At 40.1% G+C, this 25,861-nt stretch overlaps 1 protein-coding gene across 3 annotated transcripts in view; it reads right to left on the reverse strand.

Annotated features, from left to right (window-relative positions):
- Positions 1 to 16,336, reverse strand: part of EFHC1 (EF-hand domain (C-terminal) containing 1) — a 103,775-nt gene extending 87,439 nt beyond the window's left edge. The window contains exons 1-3 of one of the 3 annotated variants that reach the window (XM_011981317.1): positions 15,468 to 15,529; positions 12,724 to 12,851; positions 12,374 to 12,595 (exon numbers count right to left, since the gene is read on the reverse strand). Coding sequence is in view for 2 of the 3 variants with exons in the window: in XM_011981315.1 (XP_011836705.1) it covers positions 12,374 to 12,595; positions 16,059 to 16,121 (285 nt within the window). In the remaining variant the exon portion in view is untranslated. Of the gene's footprint in view, positions 1 to 12,373; positions 12,596 to 12,723; positions 12,852 to 15,467; positions 15,530 to 16,058 lie in introns of those variants that run through there. The other 2 variants (XM_011981316.1, XM_011981315.1) reach the window with 2 other exon arrangements.
- Between the last annotated feature and the right edge of the window lie 9,525 nt (positions 16,337 to 25,861).

Consider the following 25,861-nt stretch of genomic DNA (forward strand, 5'->3'; position numbering starts at 1 on the left):
AAAAAAAAAAAAAAAAAAAAAAGGTAGAATAACTACTGTGGAAAAACAAGATAAAAGCCAAAAGAGAACTGGCAATTGCATAGAAGACATATGAATACAATGAAGGCCTTAAAACTCATAATAAAAAGATAAAATGGATAAGTGCAATGGAATGTTTGAAGGAGAAAAATAACATGGTAAAAACAAAGGACAGATAATGTTGGAGTAATATTTTAGATCAACTGCAAAGAACTGAAAGTGGGGACATGATCATAGTAATTCATATATAAAATGGCCTGTATCTGAGCCATATATTTATAAATACATAAAAAATTTAAGCTGAACCGATCAGCTAGTCGAACCCCACTTATTTTATATAAGGAAGAAACTGAGACCCAGGGTAGTAAGGTGGCTTGCCTGAGGCCATGTAAGGCGTTAGGGTCAGAGCTGGAACTAAAATTCAGACTATTAACTCACAACCCAATATTCTCTCTACATATCTTGCTACTTCTCAGATAACAGATGCTATAGTGGTTCCAAGAAGGAATCCGTGTGAGCTAAAGTAGTCAGAGAAAGCTTAACTAGGAGGAAACAGGAGACGTATTAGACTTGAAGAGTGGGAAGATTTTAGATCAGCAGAGGATACAAGGGGGGGTTGTAAGCAGTGGCAGTAACAGAAGCAGAGGAAGGAAACCCAGCAGCAGTATGCAGGCTATGATGGAGGAGGAAGTACTAGGCATTGCAATCAGATTGAAAGCCCCTTGAATAGTCCAGGTCTGCAGCAATTAATTAGCAGCAATGGAAAAGCAGAAGTCTGACTGGATTGATAGTAAGGAAGTGGGAAGATGGAAGCAGATGAGGTATTAAGGAAAACCCAGTGCTGGCGATATAGTGGTGATCCCATAGAAATGTAAACATAAGGAGAAGATAATTTGGGTATGGCAGATGGTGAGTTTGATTTTAGACTTACTGAATTTAAATGACAGCACAAGTTGTATACTGCAGGGGGTAATTTATACTGCAGGACTGGGTTTAGGGGAAGAAGTAAATATTACAGAACATTCAAGGATAATACAAACATTTTTGGCCAAGCAACTGAAAGAGTAGAATTACTATCAAATTGATATGAAGAAGATGGCTGCAGAACAGATTTTGGGGGTAAGAAGACAAAATTGGGAGTTCAGTTTTAGATATGCTTAATTTGAGATATTTATTAGACATTCAAGAGGAGATGTCAAATAGGCATTTATGTATACATATGTTTAGAGGACAACTTATCATCATAAAGAGGACATTTCAAGCCATGAACCTGGGCAGCTCACCAAAGGAGTGAGAAGAGAATCACAGAGAAGATAACCAAAGATCGAGTCTGTGGCCACAGCCATGTTGTCAAACCATCTGTTTTCTAAGACTGGTGGGCATGAAAATGCCTATGGCCACAGGAAGTTGGCCTCAGAATGGGAGGCAAGGAGATATATAGATATATCTATATCAAGGAGATATATAGATATATCTATATCTCGTTGATATAGAATATATCTATATATCAAGGAGATATTGATATAGATATCTCCTTGATATCTATATCTCCTTGATATCTGTATCTCCTTGATATCGATATCTATATCTCCTTGATATATTGTGTGTGTGTGTGTGTGTGTGTGTAAGGTCTCAGGTAAAGAATATGCTAACTGAAAAGAATTACTTAATTGATTGTTAATTTTTAAAAGGCACTTATCTATTTATTAAGAACAGAATTAAGAGTTCTGTGCTCCTCCCACAAAGAATGACTTGGGGAGAAGAGTTAACGAAGAAAAGCTCTTTGGAAAGTTTCCCTGGAATCATGGCAGATGGAAGGAAGGACTAGATTGCAGCTCCCACTCAGACAGGCAGAGCAGCGTGTGAAGGCTCACATTGTGAACTTTTGCTCCAGGATGACTGCAGGAGTAAATTAGGAAAGCGGAGAGAATCCACAGACCCTCTGAAAGAAGCAGATTGCTCCTGCAGAACCCAGGAGACACCCCAAATACTGCGAGTGCCCAAACCATGGAAGTGGGAAAGGGAGATCAACTAACCCCAAACACACACCCTCACTGAGGAACCTGAAGGTCTAGATTACAGGAGAAGATTCTGACCTTACCTGGAGCTGGGTCAATTCAGAGAGCCGAGTGAAATACAGGGGTAGAGGAAGCAGCGGGAAAAGTCTTGTGGTCTTGCTGGGGTCCCCTACCAAGCCATTTCTGCCTTGCTTCATAGGGGTACTTGGGGAGGGCAGCCAGAGGCACTGGGAAAAGGCCACAGGAAGAAGGGAACCTCCAGCTGAACTCTGTAACAATTTGAACCAATCAAGTCGTCTCCTGGCCAGAACTTGGGAGAGGGTGTGAATCCAGTGTGTAGATTCCACAGGTTGGGGAAGAAGGAAAGCCCCACTTGCTTTCAAAGCCGGGAGGCAGGTAGCCTGGGGCAAGTTCTCAGCCCTGCTCACCCACTGCCTGGAAACAGACTTGGTGCTGTTGGAGAGGGGCGGGACAGTGGGAGTGAGACTGGACCTTTGGATTGCATGGGGGCTGGGTGAGGTCTGTGACTGCTGGCTTTCGCCCCCTTCCCTGACAACCTTAAGTACACAGTAGAGGCAGCCATAATCTTCCTAGGAACACAACTCCACTGACCTCAGACCCTCACCCCTAGCCCCCACAGCAGCCGCAGCAAGACCTGCCCAAGGAGAGTCTGAACTCAAACACATCTTGCCCTGCCCCAACTTAATGGAAGGGTCCTTCCCTACCCACCCTGGTAACTGAAGACAAAGAGCATACACTCTTGGGAGTTCTAGGGGCCCACCCACTGCCTGTTCCCCCACATACTACCACAGCTAATGCTATCTTGAAAACACCACCTCCTGTCAGGAGACCAACCAAAACAAATAGTACGTTAAACAACCAAGGCTAAGGACCCTCACAGAGTCCGCTTCACCCCCCTGCCACCTCCACTGGAGCAGGTGCTGGTATCCATGGCTGAGAGATTCACAGATGGCTCACAGCACAGGACTCTGCAGACAACCCCCAGTACCAACCTGGATGGAGCCTGGTAGACTTGCTGGATGGCTAGATCCAGAAGAGAGATAATAATCACTACAGCTCAGCTCCCAGAAAGCCACATCCCCATAGGAAAAGGGAGAGAGTGCTACATCAAGGGAACATCCCATGGAACAAAAGAAGCTGAACAACAGCCTTGAGCCCTAGACCTTCCCTCTGACAGAGTCTACCCAAATGAGAAGAAACCAGAAAACCAACTCTGGTAATATGACAAAATAAGGTTCTTTAATGCTTCCCAAAAATCACACTAGCTCATCAACAATAGATTGAAACCAAGAAGAAATCCCTAATTTACCTAATAATTTAGAAGGTTAGTTATTAAGCTAATCAGGGAGGCACCAGAGAAAGGCAAAGCCCAATTTAAGGAAATCAAAAAGATGATACAAGAAGTAAAGGGAAAAATTTTCAATGAAATGGCATAAATAAAAAACAATCAAAACTTCAGGAAAAAACAATGGATGTGCTTATAGAAATGCAAATTGCTCTGGAAAGTCTCAGTAATAGAATCAAACAAGCAGAAGGAAGAACTTCAGAGCTCAAAGACAAGGTTTTCTAATTAACCCAATCCAACAAAAACAAAGAAAACAGAGTAAGAAAATATGAACAAAGCCTCTAAAAAGTTTGGGATTACGTTAAATAACCAAACCTAAAAATAATCAGCATTCCTGAAGAAGAAAAATCTAAAAGTTTGGAAAACATATTTGGGGGAATAATCAAGGAAAATGTCCCCAGCCTTGCTAGAGACGTAGACAACCAAATACAAGAAGCTCAAAGAATACCTGGGAAATTCACTACAAAACGATCATCACCTAGGCACACTTTCCTCAGGTTATTTAACGTTAAGACGAAGGAAAGAATCTTAAGAGCTGTGAAGCAAATGCACCAGGTAACCTATAAAGGAAAACCTATCAGATTAACAGCAGTTTCTCAACAAAAACCCTACAAGCTAGAAGGGATTGGGGCCCTATCTTCAGCCTCTAAAAAGAAAAGAATTATCACCAAGAATTTTGTATTCAGTGAAATTAAGCTTCATAAATGAAGGAAAGATACAGTCTTTTTCAGAAAAACAAATTCTGAGAGAATTTGCCACTACCAAGCTACCACTACAAGAACTGCTAAAAAGAGCTCTAAATCTTGAAACAAATCAAAACACATCAAAACAGAACCTCTGTAAAGCATAAATCTCACAGGACCTATAAAACAAAAATACAATTAAAAACAAAAACCAAAAAATCCAGGTATACAGGCAACAAATACTACGATGAATGGAATGATATCTCACATCTCAATACTAATGTTGAATGTAAATAGTCTAAATGCTCCACTTAAAAGATACAGAACTGCAGAATGGATAAGAATTCACCAACCATCTGCTGCCTTCAAGAGACTCACCTAATACATAAGGACTCATACAAACTTAAGGTAAAGGGGTGGATAAAGAAACTCCATGCAAATGGACACCAAAAGCGAGCAGGAATAGCTATTCTTATATCAGACAAAACAAACTTTAAAGCAACAGCAATTAAAAAAGACAAAGAGGGACATTAAATAATAAAAGACCTGTCCAATAGGAAAACATCATAATCCTAAATATATATGCACATAACACTGGACCACCCAACTGAAAAAACAATTACAAATACACCTAAGAAATGAGATAGACAGCAACACAATAATGAGGAGGGGAGGACTTCAAGACTGCACTGACAGCACTAGACAGGCCATCAAGACAGAAAGTCAACAAAGAAACAATGGATTTAAACTATACCCTGGAACAAATGGACTTAATATATTTACAGAACATTCTACCCAACAACCGCAGAATATACATTCTACTCAACAGCGCATGGAACTTTCTCCAAGATACACCATATGACAGGCCACAAAATTAGCCTCAATAAATTTAAGAAAATTGAAATTATATCAAGCAGTCTCTCAGACCACAGTGGAATAAAATTGGAAGTCAATTCCAGAAGGAACCTTCAAAACCATCCAAATACATGGAAATTAAATAACCTGCTCCTAAATGAATTTTGGGTAAAAAAAAAATCAAGATGGAAATTAAACAATTATTCGAACTGAATGATAATAATGATACAATCTATCAAAACCTCTGGGATACAGCAAAAGCAGTGCTAAGAGAAAAGTTCAAACCCTTAACGCATACATCAAAAAGTCTGAAAGAGCACTAAGAGACAATCTAAGGTCACACCTCCCTCAAGGAACTAGAAAAACAAGAACAAACGAAACCAAAACCTAGCAGAAGAAAGAAAATAACCAAGACCAAAGCAGAAACAAATGAAATTGAAACAAACAAACAAACAAAATACAAAAGATAAATGAAACAAAAAGCTGGTTCTTTGAAAAGATAAATAAAATTCATGGACCATTAGCAAGATTAACCAAGAAAAGAAGAGAGAAAATCCAAATAAGCTCAATTAGAAACAAAATGGAAGATATTACAACTGACACCACAGAAATACAAAAGGCTACTATGAACACCTTTACGCACATAAACTAGAAAACCTATAGTAGACAGATAAATTCCTGAAAGAGAAAACCCTGCTAGCTTAATTCAGGTAGAATTAGATACCCTTAACAGACCAATAACAAGCAGCGAGATTGAAATAATTTAAAAATTACCAGCAAAAAAAAGTCCAGGACCAGACAGATTCACAGAAGAATTCTACCAGGCATTTGAAGAAAAACTGGTACCAATCCTATTGGCACTATTCTACAAGATAGAGAAAGAGGGAATTCTCCCTAAATCATTCTATGGAGGTAGTTATCGCCCTAATACCAAAACCAGGAAAGGACATAACCAAAAAATAAAACTGTAGACTGATATCCCTGATGAACATAGATGCTAAAATCCTTAACAAAATACTAGCTAACCGAATTCAACAACATATCGAAAAGATAATCCACCATGATTAAGTGGGTTTCATACCAGAGATGCAGGGATGGTTTAACATATGCAAGTCAATAAATGTGATACACTACATAAACACAATTAAAACCAAAAATCACATGATCATCTCAATAGATGCAGAAAAAGCATTCGACAAAATCTAGGACCCCTTTCTGTTTAAAACTCTCAGCAAAATCGATACAAGGGACATACCTCAACCTAATAAAAGCCATCTATGACAAACCCACAGCCAACATAATGCTGAATGGGGAAAAGTTGAAAGCATTCCCTCTGAGAACTGGGACAAGACAAGGATGCCCACTCTGTCCACTCGCAGCACACTCTCTTCAGCACAGTACTAGAAGTCCCAGGCAGAGCAATCAGACAACAGAAAGAAATAAAGGTCATCCAAATAGGTAAAGAAGTCAAACTGTCACTGTTCACTAATGATATGATTGTTTACATGGAAAATCCTAAAGACTCTTCCAGAAAGTTCCTGGAACTGATAAAAGAATTCAGCAAAGTTTCTGGATAAAAATTAATATACACAATCAGTAGCTCTTCTTTACACCAAAAGCGACTAAGCTGAGAATCAAATCAAGAACTCAACCCCTTTTACAATAGCTGAAAAACAAACAAATAAACAAAAACTCAGAAATATACCTAGCCAAGGAGATGAAAGACCTCTACAAGGAAAACTACAAAACACTGCTGAAAGAAATCATAGATGACACAAATAATGGAAACACATTCCATGCCAATGGGATGGGAATCAACGTTGTGAAAATGACCATACTGCCAGAAGCGATCTACAAATTCAATGCAATTCCCGTCAAAGTACCACTATCATTCCTCGCAGAATTAGAAAAAACAATCCTAAAGTTCATATGGAATCAAAAAAAGAGCCCGCATAGCCGAAGCAAGACTAAGCACAAAGAATAAACCTGGAGGCATCACACTACCTGATTTCAAACTATACTTATAAGGCCATAGTTACCAAAATAGCAAGGTAGTGGTATAGAAATAGGCACATAGACCAATGGAACAGAACAGAGAGCCCAGAAATAAAGCCAAATACTTACAGCCAACTGATCTTCGACAAAGCAAACAAAAACATAAAGTAAGGAAAGGACACCCTATTCAACAAATTGTGCTGGGATAATTGGCTAGGCACACATAGGAGAATAAAACTGGATCCTCATCTCTCACTTTATATAAAAATCAACTCGAGACGGATCAAGGACTTAAATCTAAGACCTGAAACTATTAAAATTCTAGAAAATAACATTGGAAAACCCCTTCTAGACATTGGCTTAGGCAAGGATTTCATGACCAAGAACCCAAAAGCAAATGCAATAAAAACAAAGATAAATAGGTGGGACTTAATTAACCTAAAGAGCTTTTGCACAGCAAAAGGAACAGTCAGCAGAGTAAACAGACAATACACGGAGTGAGAAAAAATTTTTACAATCTATACAGCTGACAAAAGATTAACATCCAGAATCTACAATGAACTCAAACAAATTAGCAAAGAAAACAAGCCCATCAAAAAGTGGGCTAAGGATATGAATAGACAATTCTCAAAAGAAGATATACAAATGGCCAACAAACATATGAAAAAATATTCAGCATCACTAATGATCAGGGAAATGCAAATCAAAACCACAATGTGCTATCATCTTACTCCTGCAAGAATGGCCATACTCAAAACATAATAAATTATTAGATGTTGGTGTGGATGCAGCGAACTGAGAACACTTCTACACTGCTGGTGGGAATATAAACTAGTACAACCACTACGGAAAACAGTGTGGAGATTCCTTAAAGAACTAAAAGTAGAACTACCATTTGATCCAGCAATCCCACTACTGGGTATCTACCCAGAAGAAAAGAAGTCATCATACAAAAAAGATACTTGCACATGCATGTTCATAGCAGCACAATTTGCAACTGCAAAAATGTGGAACCAACCCAAATACCCATCAATCAATGAGTGGATAAAGAAACTGTGATATATATGATGGAATACTATTCAGCCATAAAAAGGAATGAATTAATAGCATTCACAGTGATTTGGATGAGCATGGAGACTATTATTCTAAGTGAAGTAACTTGGGAACGGAAAACCAAACATTGTATGTTCTCACTCATAAGTGGTAGCTAAGGTATGAGGATGCAAAGGCATGAGAATGACACAATGAACTTTGGGGACCCGGGTAAAGGGTGGGAAGGGGGTGAGGGATAAAAGATTACAAATTGGGGGTACTCTATACTGCTTGGGTGATGGGTACACCAAAATCTCACAAATCACCACTAAAGAACTTACTCAGGTAACCAAACACCACCTGTTCCCCAATAACCTATGGAAATAAAAAAACATTTTTTTAAGTAGTGGGATAACATCACCTTTCCCAGGTAGAATAAGAACTTGATTGTTACGTAGAAAGAAAAGAAAAATTATATTTAAATACTGTGTTTAAAATATATACTTTTCATGGAATTTTATAGCAGGATGGGCTCCTGGTTATCATGTAGTCTAACCTTCTGAGTTTACAGATGAGGAAATTAGAGATTGTGACTCTACAAAGTCACAATGCTAGCTGGTAGGAGACCCAGAATTATAATACAGGTCTCCTAACTCCCAGGAAGTTCTCAGAATGCCACAATAAACATAAAAATGTTTCTATTTACTTCAAGATGAAGGGGGGAAATGCTGCATAAATATTTTCATATCACACACAACTATAAAAAGCCAAGTCACATTTTTAATTTTACATTATTATATGCATATATGTTACGTGTTCGGCTTGCCAATTTTCAGCAGTGACACAGACAAGAAATAAATTTTATTTGTTAATTATTCATGTCATTTTAGAACTAACATTTATTGAGCACTAAATATATAATAAACTAGATAAGTCCTTACCTTCATGAAGTATACACTCAGGTGGGACAGACAAACACTAAACAAATCAGCAACACAAATTACAGTGCTGCGAAGGAAAAAAAAAAGAGAGGGAAGTGATATAGAAAAATGAAGAGGAACCGCCATAGTAGAGTGGTCAGGAAAAGCCTCACTGAAAGGAAAGATGGAGTCAGCCACTTAAGGATGGTGGGGAAACTATTTCAGATAGGAGAAACGCCATGTACAAAAAGGTCCCGAGTTGGAATTTTCAAATGCTGCCATTTCAAGGAAATCAGTAAAAATAAACCCAATGTATTGAAACATGGTAGGTGAGAAAAAGGACCCAAGATGAGGTTGGGGAGATAGCAGGGAGGGTCAGCTCCAGTAGGGCTGTGAGGAACCTGTAGAGTTGGATCTTTATAGATGATGGGGAAGCCATGGAAGTGTTTCAGTCAGTATTTGACATAATCGGATTTTCAAAAAATAAGCTTGGCGGCTCTGTGGAAAATAAATTTATGGTAATAGTGAAGATGAAAATAAGTAAATGAATTAGTTACACATTTTAGAAACAGAAACAATAGAGCTTGCTAGTAGATTAGATGTGGATTGTGAGGGGAAAGAAGAATGAAAGATGACTTTCAAGTTGGGGGCTAGAACAGCAAGGTGAATAGTGGTAATGTTTACTGTATTGGTTAAGAAAGCCTGATGGCATTTTCCCAGAAAAATGACATAATCAGAGCTGAACTCTAGAGAATAAACCAGGCAGCATACCTGTTATAAGCATAAGGACTAGGAATGAGACTAAAACAACAGTTAGGTAGTCATTTGGCTTGTTTGAACTACGATAGTGGCAAAGGAAATGAAAGTGAGAGACATTTGACTTGGCAACTCATTAAGTGTGGAGAACAGAGGACAGAAAAAGCCAAAGATGGCTCAGGTTTCAAGCTTGGATTACCTAGTGGAATCACAAAGGGAAAGCAGATCTATGGGAAAGGGTGAGGGATAGAGATAAGTTAGAGACATACAGAACTTGAGGTACCAACAGTTAATCCAGGTGAAGATATCCCATGGGCCAGGGGGATATAGGTCTTGAGTCTCAATGATGTCAGAGTTGGAACTAAATAGTGACATTGTCTACAGCGAGGTGACGGCTGAAAACATGAAAGTGGGTGAGATCTCAAGAAAATTATATAAAGAATGAGACAGAACCTTGAAAATACTTGTAAGTTAAGAACTGAAAAAAGGAAGGGAGGCTAAAGAATAAGCAATCACATAGAAAGGAGGAGGAAAACGAGAGTCATGGAGGCAAAAGAAGAGCAGTTTCAAGAATGGAGGGAGGGTCAACAGTGTCAGGTGGCACAAACAGGCCAAAGAGAATGCTGGCAAAGTAAACCTCTCCAGATCTGGTAAAAGGGACAGCACTGGCTGCCTAGGAAAAAGTATGTTGGGGCTGTGGGTAGGGAGAAGTCAGATTGTAAGTGATTTGGCAGTCAAGTGAGAAACAAAGTTCTCTTGCTTAAAGGAGTCACAAGATATTATAGAAAGAGGACAGGATGATATGACTCTTGCTAGAGAAGTAGTCACTAGAGCGTCTGAAATAGAGATAATATGAAACTTGAAGATGAAAAAGATGAAAGAAGAACATCAGAAATAAAGAGCTGGAGGTCAGTCTGGGAAACAGAATATAGTGGGTGATGCCAGAATTATATGGGAGCAAGGGGAAAAGATGAGGGCACTTGGAATAGATGTCCTGGTCTTTATTACCTAAGTAAGAAATGAAGTTATATTCTGTTTATGAGGAACAGTCCTAAGAATTTCCAAAATATAAACAAATATGTTGGCTATTATGTGGACCTCCAGGTATTCCTAAAAAAATTAGAACCTTCATTTAATTCAGAGAAACCATAATTCCCTTATTATAAACAAACAAACTTAGTTTCAAAGTCATGCATTTAGCTTCTCTCTACCCCATTATCTACGCTAAGGCTCATTTATCTAGAAATTGTGATAATCCAAGTAAAATGAACTGGAAAATAAAAATAGTATTTTATGTGCACTATCCTTAAAGAAATGAATTATGAATATTAAATAAGTACAAAGTAAGTAACAACAATTAGTGTAAAATAACATAGAAAAACAAAACATAGGAAGCCTATTTCCTACTCAAGCACAATTTCTCCGCTGAATTTTACTAATACTTTCTTACGACAGGTATCACTTTATCACCTTCTACTTTATTACAGTTACTTACTATTCTTTTCGGTAAAAATTAAACATACCAGGATTCATATCTTGGTAATTATTTAGTGCCTATCCCACTTCTCTCTTATATTTTCAGCCCTCTCCCTTCTCTGCTGATTTTGCAGTGCCTGTCAGAGCCACAAATAAACAAAAGAAACAAGCAAAAGGAAAAGATATATCCAATTATATAAATCATACTGTTTCATGGATGTTTAGGTTCGGCCTATGAATGCATATGTGAATGTGTCCTTATAAATGAGTTAAGTGGGAAAGAGGAAATGATATGGATTCTAGTTGAGAGATTAAAACTGTTTAAAAATAAGTGATTATCAATGTAAATGGCATAGCTCCTCCCCAGCCTCTAGCTTACAACAGGTACTCAATAAAAGTTGGTTAGCTGGATGAAAATGTTACAGGCATTTAACAGGAATGATAACATAACAATTAAGACAAGAAAAGAAACAGACTAAGAGTAAATTAGGAAAGCTAGCTTATCAAAACTGATCAGTAGTTCTCAGAACCAGTTACACATAAAGCTCATCTGGAAATTAGAATTGATGAGGGTTGGAATAACATGTAATTTTCTTAAAAATCTCACCAGTGATTCTGCTACATGGTCAGGGCTAGGTCACTTTAGTGAAAAGAGGAGGCTCATTGACAAGGAAAAACAAGAATGATGTGGTAATGTCAATAGATGGAAATGAGGAAACTCACATTGCAAAAACATAAAGATAAATGAGAAACAAACAAAAATGTTATACCACCCATTGGTTATGTAATATCAAACATGAAATGTTCCCTGAAAAACAACTTATGGAGACTGCCTGCAAAAAACTGACAATAGATGGAGTCATTGTTTTCATTATGATATTCTGCATCTCATGGAGATTAGATATGTCCCCATTACAGAATACAGTACCTTTAGAAAGTGGAAAACACATGGCTGATAAACATAGAATATAAATTCAGGAATTCAAAATTATAGCCAACTCTTCTTTAACTGCATTTGGAAAATAGTCCGGTGAAGGCTACAGGGAATTACTTTACTCCCTATAATCAGCTTCCTGACTAAAGAAAGCCTCTTTTTAGCCTGAGTTCAGCTGTCCATGACTAAGGGTTAAGGCATTTGAACAATTTTCTCCTCAGAGCACTTTGGAAATTCTGTGGTTTACTGTTTTAACTTTTCTGCAAGCAGTTGGCTCTCAGACCCTAATTCAAGGGGTACCCTAAAATTCCAGATGATACCTTTTTGTCAAAAGCCACATATGCAGGAATAAAATCCGCAGGTGGGGCTTGTTTAGGCTGGCCATAAGTTAAGACTGGTGCCTTACTGGCCAACTCATCCAGCTCAGCCTGGGACAGCTGGTTGAACTGCAGCCGGTCTCCGCCTATCCCAACTGTTGGACGTCGAACAATTGCATAGCCGTTCCTGTAGCCCAGCGTCTGGCTTCTATGGAAGGCTGTTTTCTGAAGAAAAGAAGTGTGTCATTAATAACATTAGACAAATATTTTTTAGGTTAAAAAAAATTAACTTTTAAAAATATAACTTAAATATTTGCTTATAAGCATCATGAAACTTACACCAAGAAGCTTACCAATATTAAGGCTGGGCATGCTGGCTCATGCCTATAATCCCAGCACTCTAGGAGGCTGAAGAGGGAGAATCACTTCAGCCCAGGAGTTCAAGACCAGCCTGGGCAACAAGACCCTGTCTCTACTAAAACTAAAAAAAATACATAAATTAGCTGGGTGTGGTGGCTTGTGCCTATTATAGTCCCAGCTACTTGGGAGGCTGAGGCGGAATGATCACTTGAGTCGGGGAGGTCCAAGCTGCAATAAGCTATGATTGAACCGCTGCACTCCAGCCTGGGCAACAGTGAGACTCTGTCTCAAAAAAAAAAAAAAAAAAAGGCTTACCTACCTTAAAAGATTCTGTATTTTAAGTTATAACACTTGAACAAGAACAAGGAGCGAACTAGCCGCCTGAGCTTAAAGTAAAATTTAAAGCCTTGCTCTGTAATGGCCAATTTAACTATCAATTCATCTTGCACGAGAAATTAAAAGAGTATCTCATCTATACTCTTAAGTTTTTCACTAGTCTTCTCATGTTTTTCATCTGATATCTGGTGGCCATAAAAACTGTAGAACCTAGAAGATATGGTTCTGTGAATTTTATTTTTACATGCAATAAATTTATTTTTACATGTTCCCCTTGTCACAATGACAGTGATACATTCTTACAACTCTTTGGAAAGCAACTGGATGGTATATATTTAAAGTCTTGAACTCAATTCTACCCCTGACCATTTATTTAAGAATATGATCCAGAATTATGAGAAAGAGCTATATGCCTGAAGCTGCCTATTACAATGGTAAATGTTGAAGACAATCTAAAAGACAATCACATGAAGACATGAGTAAGTGATCGAAAACTCACTCAATGGATTATGGTGCTGTCATTAAAATATTGATTTTAAAGATCATGTGGCAACCTAGTGAAAATATTTATGATTTAATAAGCCTGAAAAAGCAACATATAAAATTATATGTATACTACAGTTATAAGCATAGAAATATGTGCATGAAGAGACTGGTTTGGTCCTCTGTATTATACATTTCTAAATTATGTTGATTTTTTACAATGAATACATTTTTATTTAAAAGATTACATAAAAAAGAGTAGAAAGGCAAATTAGAGGTTATGTTAATGGTTTTCCTTTTTCTGTTGTGAGGATGCTTTCAAAATTTTATATATATAACATTCAAATATATAAAGTTACATAGATACAATTTAGGATTAATCATAAAATATATTTTTATGAAAAAAACTTTCTACATCCTAATTGCTTTAGAGTCCAGCCTACCATCTTTCAAGAACTGTACTAACATGAAAGGTACAACAGAATAAACTTCTTTTGCTAAAAGGGTTATAAACTCGGACATTTGTTTTTAAAGGTCATGTATTCAGAGTCACAAGTCAGTTGACAGGGACTGCTCCAGGTACATAGTAAACATGATACAGAACAAAATGCGCTGAGTTGACATCCTCATTGGGTAATTTATGGAACTTCAAGCTCTTCTTCCACCACCAAAGACAGAAGCAACATCAGTAACTTCAGTTTATTTCTTTGTTTTAGATAAATGTCTCTACCATCATTCAGCCATAACTCACAGACACACCAGGAAAGGCAACCTCGGCCCTTTCCACCCCACTTGTCCATTATGGTTCACCTTCTGTGTGTCTTTTTTTTTTTTTTTAATCATTTTCCCATTCCCCTTTAAAAAGTTTTTAACTTCTTATCTGCATGTCTTTAGAATTACATTCATACATATTCAGTCCTTCACTGTTGAAGATATACTGACGATGCTTTTCAAATTTCAAATAGGGCAAATTGGTTGACACTTGGTCAGTGTATTTAAAATCTGAAATATGTCCAATGCACAGTTCATCTTACTTGTAATACAGCAATATGTTTTTAGAGCTTTGCACTTCCATCCACGCCTCCGTAATTCCCTGTATCAACTCAGCCCTGTCTATACTCACCAACACCAAAAGCTTAAGCTCATCCTGTATAGGGCAGGCAAGTGCCTACAACATTTTCTAAATGACATAAAACTGAAAAATCCACTGAAACTAAAAATCTATGATATTTTGTCTTAATGCAGGGATAATTACAAAGAGATTCAGAATACAAATTCTCTCACCAAACTTTCGATTTCATTCTAAATTTATTCTTCCAAAGAAAATAAATTGACAAAATATTTTATCTTAACTTTGTGAAGCTGGAGAGGAAGGTAAGAGTTTAAAGTATTAAACTATACAAACATAAACTAGTGTTAGGTCATCTGTGATGATCAGTCTACTGAATCTCATTATTGATTTTTCAGCACATATTTCAGTAACCCTGTTAGGATTAAAACAAATACTAAATAATTTTAAGAGCTAAACTGTGGCAAGAGTTAAAAAAAAAAAAAAAGAATCCAAGCTGCTGCTGCTTTTTAAAAAATTTTGTCTAGAAAATGCAAATAAAAACACAAGGTTGGGGGAATGAGCAAAACAAAATCTAAACAGGAATCTTTTTACAAAAACGTTAGAATAAAAAGAATAGAGCCGGGGAAGAATAAACAGCAACTAATCAATTCTTGAGGGAACTGGAAAGGAATATCTCTTACAAAGCAGGGAAAGATGGTTTGGGAGGAAGGTGAGCAAGCTTTGGGGGAAAAACCGAATGGAGAAAGAAAAGAATGGGGAGAGGACGGGACTAAATTATGGAAAAGGTAGAAGATGGAGAGAAAAGAATGGGGTTGGAAGCAAGCATAAAGAAGAAAGGAAAAAGACCTGGCGGAAAGAAGAGGAGCGGAATCGATATACATACAAAACAGGAAATGGAGCTGGGAGTGGGAGAGACTATCGGGTACGGGATTCAGAAGAGGAAGCAGGTGGGGCGGGAATGATGGACCTGTGGGAATGAGGATGAAGGTGCATAGTGGCGGAGGGTTTTAAGGGTGGAGGCAGACGGAGACAGGTTATGATGTGAGAGAATGAGCTAGGGAGAGGGCCCAGATAGCTTGGGAGTAGGGTGGGGGAAACAGTGATCTAAAGGGAAAAGAGGCAGCGGGTTGGAGGAACAGAGCCGTAAGAAAGAACGCGGCTAACGGGATGAGAATGAAGGCGCCAACACACTGCCAAGATGGAGTGGGGAAAAAACTAGAAACGGATGAGGCGGAGGGCAAAGGACTGGAGAGGAAGGATGAAGCTGGCTAGGGAAGAACGGCAGAAGTTCGGCCGAGAAGAAGGAACAAGGTCAGGACAGAAGACGTGTTTGGAGAGCAGACTTGAGTGGAGGGGAATGGAGGTGCACTGAGCGAGGAACCCTCCTGGGCTGCTGGAAGGTGGGGACAGGTGGGAGTCTGGCAGATAACTTCTCACCGTAGAGTCCTTAAAGGACGTGCCTGGAAGAAAGGGCAGGCCATGCACGGGATTGGACACCATTGCAGCCGGTACCACCGCCGCCACCTAGGTCCTGCTTCGTCCTCTCCAGTTGCCCAGGCGACAAGCAGCGTTCGCGGGCACCTGCAGGCTCCATGGTAACGCTAAACATCCGGAACTCCCACGAGCGGAGGGCGGAGCCAGGAGGCGCAGGCGTCACAGGAGGTTTGCGCGTGCGCTGCCCGCGAGACTCCGCGTTCTCGCGGCAAGGGGGCCGCGGTCTTGGAGCGCGGCTAGTGGGCGTGGTTGTGTCGGCCCCTCCCCTTCCGCTTCGACCCGCCCCGCTCCCTGAGAATGAGACGTGAGACCTGTTGGGTGGCGCGGGGAAAGGCGAGTGTAGTGAGGCGGTAGTTCTCGCTGTGAGATCCGGGGTCCGAGCAGGCCCTTAGATTAATTGCAGAGAGGAACGTTCCTTCTCTCCTTCCACCAAGTCCCGGCGGACCTCACTGCGGCCCGCCAACGCTGTGAGCTCAGGCGCTCTTTTCTCCCCGCTCTGCCCCATTTCACACAGAAGTGTAAATGGTTGGTCCGGTTGGCAGTGCTACTAACCTAGACTCGTGCTTCTTGTAGGCAGGGGCCGAGGATTACTCATGATTGTGTTTCTGTTGCTCAGGGATGGTCAATGAACTAATGCAATCATCTCATCCTTAATTCTCCCACTGCCACATTGTATTTTTCCCCTTTTAACTCTTTTTTAAAATCTTTCTCTGTTTCCTTGTTTCCTCCTTTCCTTCCTTCCTCCCTCCCTCCCTCGTTCGCTCCTTCCGTCCTTCTTTCCTTAGAGATGATGTCCCACTATGTTGCCCGAGCTGGTCTCGAATTCCTGGGCTAAAGCAATCCTCCCAACTCGCCTCCCAAAATTCTGGGATTACAGGCGTGAGCCACCGCGCCCAGCTCTCTTTATTCTACCACCAATCCCTTCAGTTAAACACCTTCTTCATTCTTGTGGGGAGAGCCTTGAATATCTGCTGCAGGACAGGGTGCACTCTGATAGGTACTTGATATTTGTTGACTGAAGAACTGGAGATTGAAGGGTGGTCACTTCAATCCATCGTTTGTACCTGCAGCTTCAATGAAAAGATCAGAACCACTAGGAGAAACACAGCTCCTTCAAAGAGAAAGACTAAGTCTTGGGAAAGAAGCAGATAAGTGAGGTGAAATATTGTCAGCATCATAGGTATAGCTTTTTACAAAACTTGCTTAAATTATTTTTTCTCAAACGTAATCCTATTCCCGAAACATTTTTAGGGGGGAAAAAAGAAAGCTATCCATCATTGCTGAGGAACTTAAAAAGTAATCCAAACCCAGGTGCCAAGAGATTTGGATTCATTAGGTCTGACGTGGAGGCCAGGAATCTGATTTTTGTAACAGGTGTTTGTGACAAGCCATTGTAGGAACATGATGGAGTAATAAGCCAGACACAGAAGGCATATCTCAGTGTCACAGGTAGTTTACTGCCAATACAGACAGCAGCTTTACTTTTATTGCTGCTTGTCAGAGCAAATCCCTCTGTTGGGTTTCACTAATTTGCATGATGCTTAGGAGGCCCAGGACATTAATGCATTAAGTGGCACCTGAGGCAGTTATTGATGGCTGCTTACCATACCCTGCCCACAGAGTTTCTTTTCTAACTCTTCTCCCCTTACTGCATCTGTTTCCTGTTCTTGTCCTTTTTTAAACCTTTTTTTCTTTTTCTGTAAGTACAGTACCTTAATGCAGCAGTTGAATACGTTTTTAAAAAACTTCAATGAAGTTTTTTTGCCTTTGGTGCTTTTTACAAAACTTGCTTAAATTATTTTTTAAAAAAGAAATGTAATCCTTTCCCTAAAACATTGGTTAGCATTGTGGAAGTTACTGAAAACGTTTAAAGTACCTGTCTGTTGTATTATACCTTAGACACCAACCGAGGATGGATGCCAGTCACTGGAGGAATATGTCAAGATGGCAAGTTTGCTGGGTGCAGTGGCTCACGCCTGTAATCCCAGCACTTTGGGAGGCCAAGGCGGGTGGATAACTTCAGGTCAGGGGTTCAAGACCAGCCTGGACAACATAGTGAAACCCCACCTCTACTAAAAATACAAAATTAGCCGGGCGTGGTGGTGGGTGCCTGTAATCCCAGCTACTTGGGAGGCTGAGGCATGAGAATCGCTTGAACCCAGGAGGCAGAGGTTGCAGTGAGCCAAGGTTGCGCTATTGCACTCCAGCCTGGGCAACAAGAGTGAAACTCCATCTCAAAAAAAGAAGAAAAAAAAAAAAGATGGCAAGTTTAAACTTTCAAAGATAAGGCACCTCTCCCACTTCTCTCCACCTCATTGGTGCTGATTACCCAGAATCACGCGTTACTGTAATTCTTGCTGACTCTTCATGATAACCTTAAACTGTTACAAGTTCCATGATCCCTCCCTACCCACTCTCTTAACAAAAGTAAATTTCATGGCATTAGGACACACTTTGAAGAGCCCTTCTTGACTAAGTGCATGGTTGCACTTGGATCTATATTCCTGGGTTGGGTAGGGAAGGAGCGTGTGGTACTGGAAAGGCTGAGTCATGCCCAAGCCTATTGTCCATTATCGCATCTGTTTCTATTTGAGGAGTGCTCTCTGCTCATGCCTTTCTCTCCAGAAAAGCACACCAGTTAAATGGCTAAGAGGTTTGTTTTAACTACTTTCGGACCCCAGAAATGCATGAAAACAACTTCTGTTGGTCTATGGCCTCCTAAAAATGCTATCATCTCTGAGGAGGGGAAGTCAAACAGTACTGCATCAGTGTTAAAAGGCACAGGGACAAGTCTGTAAAGAAGTGGGGTGGGAGGAAAGGTAGGGATTCAGAAAGGTACCTGGATCTTCAGAAGGTCTGCTATGATTAAGAGTTTGTATCCCAGTCGGCTGCAGTGGCTCATGCCTGCAACCCCAGCATTTTGGGAGGCCGAGGTGGGCCGATCACATGAGGCCAGGATTTTGAGACCAGCCTGACGAAAACCTGTCTCTACTCAAAATAAAAAAATTAGCTGGGCGTGGTGGCGCATGCCTGTAGTCCCAGCTACTCAAGAGGCTGAGGCAGGAGAATCGCTTGAACTGGGGAGGCAGAGGTTGCAGTGAACAGAGATCGTGCCACTGCACTCCAGTCTACATGACCACTTACCATACATTGCACTTCAGTTTGTACCCACCATTTCCCAGTTTGTGGAATATATAAAAGAGGACAAGAAACTGACCATTCCTGGCAGTTAAAGTAGGAAATGCCGTGATTGAAAGGCCATTGCATAAAGCCTGACTCAGAAGACCACAGAAATATTGCATGATTTTAGCAGGTGTTCCAAAACTTGGGGAATGGAAAAAAATTGAAAGGTCAGACTGCCAGGAGCCAAGCCTGAAAGAGGGCCTTGTGAGCTGGGTGATGTCTTCCAGGCAATCCTGATGGGATAGGCCATAAGTAGTCAGCTAAAATAAACCTCTCCTTTTTCAGCATTTTGCCCATAGCTGGCTTTACCCAGAATTTGTTATCAAAACTGTGACATTCTTATTTTTATAGTACCTAAATTCACAGGACAAAAAATACCAAAGGGCTGTGTGTGCGTGTGTCCTGGACTATTTCTGCAGTGATTTTGGTGTTCTGCTCCCCTCTGCTGGATAAAAATGGTACAGCAAAATTTCTGGAAAATAAAACAACCAATTACATACCAGCAGGTTTTGCAGGTACTGGGGGTGTGGGTGTGGTGAGCACGTGAATATGGGGATAAGATGGCCAGGGGGTGTCCCTCAGTCAGAGTGCTCTCTAGCATTCTTTTCCAACACTCCATGGCCTCTGAAATAGTTTATCTAAAAAGAGGGCCCCGTCAACCACTTCGATCTTTGCAAAGTATGAGAAAAGGAGAAACATCCAGTAATTAGATTTAGGATCCACAGGAGATCTTCATTTGACACAAAAATTACATCATTTGGGTCTAGACTATTTTAGTCTTGATGTGGGCTCCTGCTTGGGGTTTGGAAAAACCTGTATTTCTGCTTTTTCCTCCCTTAAGTCCAACCTATTCAATAACTTTAGCTGATTCTGTTGGAATTCTCTTTCCTTGTCAAAGCTGATCAAACATACTTCACAGCATATGACTGTCATAAGAGGGTCTTCGTTTTTTCATTGCCATTTTCCTAACTCTCATCACAGTGCTTAGCACTACATAGATGCCCATTAAATAGCTGTAAAATGACTGACCTACTACAGTTAATGAATGAATGACTCAGAGGTCACCTGGGAAAGTATTTTTCAAACTGCTGCGGATTTCTTTAGCAGTTCTTACAATCAACTTAATAGGTTGTGACCACAACCAGAATTATTTTTAAAAAAGAATAGAATAGAAATTATCCGGATGCATTCCATTTTGTTTGTAAGAATAATTCAGTGAAAGTTTTTTCAAGATATATACATACGTATACATTCATAGTGAGAGTATATTGTGGTCACAGCCAAAATGCTTGAAAAGTAATTGACACAATCCAGTTAGCTCATTTTACTAATGAGAAATCTCCAGACCAAAAGAGATCAAGGAACTATCAATCAATGACTGGTTCCCAATTGAGTATTCTTACACTCCACCTCAATCCTCTCACATCTAGGAAAGATAGTCCTCATTTAGCTCAAGACAGATCATTGATCTTGGCATCCTGGTTGTGAGACATCTCTGGCATAATAAAACTCTCAATAATAGGGGGAAAGAGAAGTGTGAGAATGTTGTGGTAGTAATATTGACTACAGTTTTAGATTCCAAATGTGGGCAAGAAGTGAATTCATTAATTCAGGTAAATGACAACTTTGAAACAGTGGTGAAACTGACACCTTCTATTGAGCACCTCAAACCACTTTTCCTTTTCCCCTTTCACATATGCAGCATGAAACAGAAAGTGGAGCAGGTTAGGTCCTGAGAGCCACATTCCTGTCCTGTTAAGAATATTTGTGTGAGTTTGGACAATTTACTTACCCAAGTCTCCTGCTTTTCATCTCTAAAATGAAAAGCCAGGACCAGAGCTAATGATCATTGATTGATTGAGGGTCATGGGATCATTTTTAAAATCTTGTAAGAGTTTTACACTATGGTTCCCTAAAATGAACATATTCACATGTACTTATAATTTCATGTAGTTCATGAAAGCTCCAGTGAGACTAGAAATCACTCCATTGAGTTTTCCCCTCTCTAAAATCTATGGAATGAAAAGTCTACAATATAGTACCCCAAAGGCAGAATGATATAGCGGTAAAGTGTGTGGACTGTAGGAAACTCTTCAGGACAAATGATTCTGTTTTGCCAACAACTAAATTGGAAAGGAGTAAAAAGACTGAGGTAGAAGGGAAACCTATAGATTAAAAAGAGATGTAAGTAAAAAGTCAACCAATTGCAATGTGTGGGTCCTACTGGGATCCTGATTTAAACTAAATACTTTAAAATAATTATGACATGAGACCATTGGGAATTCAAACACAGGATATTTGATGGTAAGGAATTGTTCTTCAGTTTTTTAGACATCATAATGATATCATATTCTTGTTTAAAGACTCTTCATCTTTCAAGGATACATAAAAAGCATGTGTTGTAGAAAAAATTATATCTGGGATTTGCTTCAAAATAATATGGACAGAAGCAAGTGAGTAGGGATATAGATGAAACTAGATTCCCCATGATTTGATAATTGTGTATGTGATTACATGGGAATTCATCATACAATTCTATCTACTTTTGTATATGTTCAAGGTTTTTCATAATAAAAAATATTTTTAAAAAAGTATGGACTGCAGAGTCAGACTGCAGAGGTACAAATCCTATTACTTACCAGCTCTGTGACCCTGCAGAAGTTTCTTAACATTTTAATAGCCACAAACACGAATAATAATTGTTATTCCCAATTCACAAGGTTGTTGTGAGCATGAACTGAGTTCATATATGTTAGCACTTACTGTAGTGCCTGGCATGTAGTAAGCACTCACTGACTGTTTGCTATTACCATTGTCTGGGGGAGCATGATAAATGGACAGTGTGGTCAGTGACTGGGAATTGGAAAAATCATGGAAAATTAAAGACAGATTAAGGTAAAAAGAAAGGAGAAAGGGGGGAAATACGTTGGGTACTTTAGAGAATGCAACATGTAGAAGGGTTTGGTTTGTGTGACTTAAGTCTTTCTTTCCTTTTTATGCACGCCCCCTACCCACCAGCTCTGAATAAACATCTCTCACATACACACACACACACACACCCACATCCTTTTAGAGGGTAAGAGGGCAGCTAATCTCTTTTCAAGATAGAGTTTATGAAAAGAGCACAACGGCTTTCTGGTGGGCCACAGAGGTGGCTAGACGGCTGCAGCTTTCCGCGGAGCCATGGTCTTTTCCCTATTTGTTTGGTTTACTATTTTTTAAAAAATCACCACTAGAATGCGAGGCAGACGGTGAATATAAAACCTTTGCACCCAAAGATGAAGGTGCTTGCAGGTAGATGAGTTGGTTGTGAGTACCAAGAGTAGAGGCAAAGACCCAGGTGGGAAGTTGCCAAGGTGCAACCCAGGAGCACCTGCTTACACAGGGTAGACTCAGATGGGAAACACAGCCACACTGAAACTGGCTGTTCACAACGTTTTCTCTGTACTTAACTCCCTACCACAGAGGTTCTATTGTATTCCTACATGTGATAAGCTTCCCATCTGTATCTCTTCTGAGATCTGCAAATCCCATTTCTCCCTTTAATAGGGTATAGATGGGGGGGAAGGAGTTGAGAGACCAAGAGCCACTCGTTAGGAAAAGCTGTGTCAATTTCACAGGGAGGTAAAAACTGAGGTTGGCCCTGGATGCTGTATTAAGTTTTCTAGGATCATCATAACAAAGTACCACAAGCTGGGTGGCTTAAAACAGAATTTTTTTCTGTCACAGTTCCAAAGGCTAGAAGTCTGAAATCAGGGTGCTGGCAAGGCCATTCTCTCGCTCTGCCTGCCCAACACCCTAACCCACACACTCCATTCCCTAGCTTCTGCTTATTACCAGCAATCCTTGGCACTCTTTAGCTTGCAGATACATAACTCCCATTTCTGCCTCCATTGTCACATGGTGCTCTCCCCTGTATGTGTCTCTGTGTCTTCACAGGGCTGTCTTTCCTCTGTGTCTTCTCCTCTTCTTATAAGGACACCAATCATAATGAATTAAGAGATAGTCCAGTATGACCTCATCTTAACTGCTTACATGTACAACTACCTTGTCTCCAAATAAGGTCACTAATTGAGGTAGCAGGGTTTAGGATTTCAATATATCTAAGGGACACAAACACATAATAGATGGGAATCAAAAGGTAGAAAAAATGAGTACGTGGACCCATAGGGTTTCTTCTGTAGTCTGAGAACACTTGGGGCCATAGTGAGAAAGGGCGGTGCTGCCAGAATGTCTGGGTGCTATGTGTGTGTACCAATGCAAGGTTCTTCCTAATGCCTGGGAGAGTCTGTGATCATGGAGACTGAATGTCAGGGAAGGAATGTGGAGGAAAGCAAGAAATCCCCCGTTTCCCGGGGGAAGATGAACTACATCTTATTCTGTTGTGGGTGGAGAAAAATCCCTCTCAAGGATATAGAGCTCCTGTTCTGGTGAGACGTCTGGGAGCCCATGGAGAGTGTGGATGAATTTGTGCAGGACTCACAATACACTGCTCAGCGTGAAGTGATAGAAATAATGACTGTGGGCTGGGTGCAGTGGCTCATGCCTGTAATCCCACCACTTTGGGAGGCTGAGGTGGGTGGATCACCTGAGGTCGGGAGTTCGAGACCAGCCTGACCAACATGGAGAAACCTGGTCTCTACTAAAAATACAAAATTAGCCGGGCATGGTGGCACATGCCTGTAATCCCAGCTACTCGGGAGGCTTAGGCAGGAGAATTGCCTGAACCTGGCAGGTGGAGGTTGTGGCGAGCTGAGGTTGCGCCGTTGGACTCTACCCTGGGCAACATGGGCAAAACTCCGTCTCAAAAAAAAAAAAAAAAAAGAAAAGAAAAGAAAAGAAAAAGAAATAATGACTGTGTGATTACCACTAGCACTTTCTGAATACAAATTTTGTGCCGGGTCCTGTGTGCAAAGGTATTTTTCCTGGAGTAAAATCAGTCAGATTCTAAGATAATTTGTCCTTGTTTAGAAAAGAAAAAACACTAGATGGAGATATTTTGCATGTTGCCATTGTTGTCTTTAAGAAATTGGTTTAGCCTGGAATCATGCTCAAATTTATTTTAATGAGGAATAAGATACATTAAAAGGTCCTAAAGATGAGAAAGTATTCACTAGAGTCATTTTATAAACATTAGAGAAGCATGCGAAAATAATTTGAAGTCAGTGGTTCTCAAAGTGAGTTTCTGTCCTTCAGATCCTTCAGGTCATTACAGAGGGCTTCTGAGACTGTTCGTAATGTGAGTAGCTCCATGTTGTATTCTAGCACAAAATACACTTAGGAATCTCAGCCTTGGTACCATTCAACAATAACAGTATAAGGACTTTTGCTTGGCTAAAGTGTCTAGAAATAAAATGAGAACTGCATCCTTAGGTTTACTTCATTTATCAGGGGTGGGGAGATGGAAATCTACATTACACTTCCCTCTTAAACTTTGTCTGGTTCGCACAAGTGACAATGTGAGAAGTTAGACAAAAGAATCTTCTACACTCACTTAATTTTAGTGGCTAAGAATATAGACTCTGGATTCAAAGGCCTGAGTGTCTGTGAGATGATTCCATTACTTAAGAGCCAAGTAGTTGTGGGCAAATTTACTTTATGCCTCAGTTTCCTCATTTACAAAATGGAGGCAATATTAGTGCCTACCTCACAGGGCTACTATGAGGGTTAAATGAAAGAATCTAGGAAAACAGCTCGGCTCAGTTCTTGGCAAGTGGTGAGTACTAGATAATGTAAACTGTTATTATCCCCAATTTACAGGCTCTGCCCTAGACATGTCATTCCATTTCTGCCCAGAGGATTATCCAGAGTACAAACTAGTGTCCAAAGAATGAGAAAACATTCAAAGACTATGTCGGAAGCAGAGGTCAACATTCTGGGCACTTTAAAAAGGCTCTGGGAGGAATCTGGGAAGAATTCTGCAAGCATGAGAGTGTGGCCACAGGAACAGTTTGCTGGGGCAGGCCTACACATGGAATAACTTGATGCCAATCTGGTTTTGTGCATATTGCAGGAAATAGAATTTACTCTGTTTTCTAAAGGCAAAGTAATGTGCAATTAGTAACTAATACATATAGATAGATAGCTACCCTGAATTTTCTTGGACAGAATTCTTCCCCACATACCCCATTCCCAAAGTCACAGTAAAAGCAAAAGTCTTCACAAGACCTCTACAACCTGTTCTCTTCTTCTGCTGTACTCTCCTTCTCTGTTCACAATGGCCTCCTGGCCATTCCTGGCATGCCCTGGGCTCAGAGCCCTTGTACTTCTTCCCTTTGCCTGGGTGAGAAACAGAGCTGGCTCCATCACCTTTCTTGGTATTCTTCCCCGATCCTGTTTAAAATGGCGCACTTACCCACTCCTCCAGTCTATCTCTCTTCCTTGCTCTCTGTTTCTCCTTGGCACCATCACCTTCTAATATATAATTTATTGATTTGGTTCACTGTTTCTCCATAACGGCAGGAATTAGTGTTTTGTTCATTCCTGTATCCCGGGTGCCTAGAACAGAGGCTGATACCTAGTAGTGCTCACTGTGGAAGGGCTGTCAATGAATACTCACTGGT

Source organism: Mandrillus leucophaeus, unplaced genomic scaffold (assembly GCF_000951045.1).
Source record: "Mandrillus leucophaeus isolate KB7577 unplaced genomic scaffold, Mleu.le_1.0 Scaffold223, whole genome shotgun sequence".
NCBI classification, from domain to species: Eukaryota; Metazoa; Chordata; class Mammalia; order Primates; family Cercopithecidae; genus Mandrillus; species Mandrillus leucophaeus.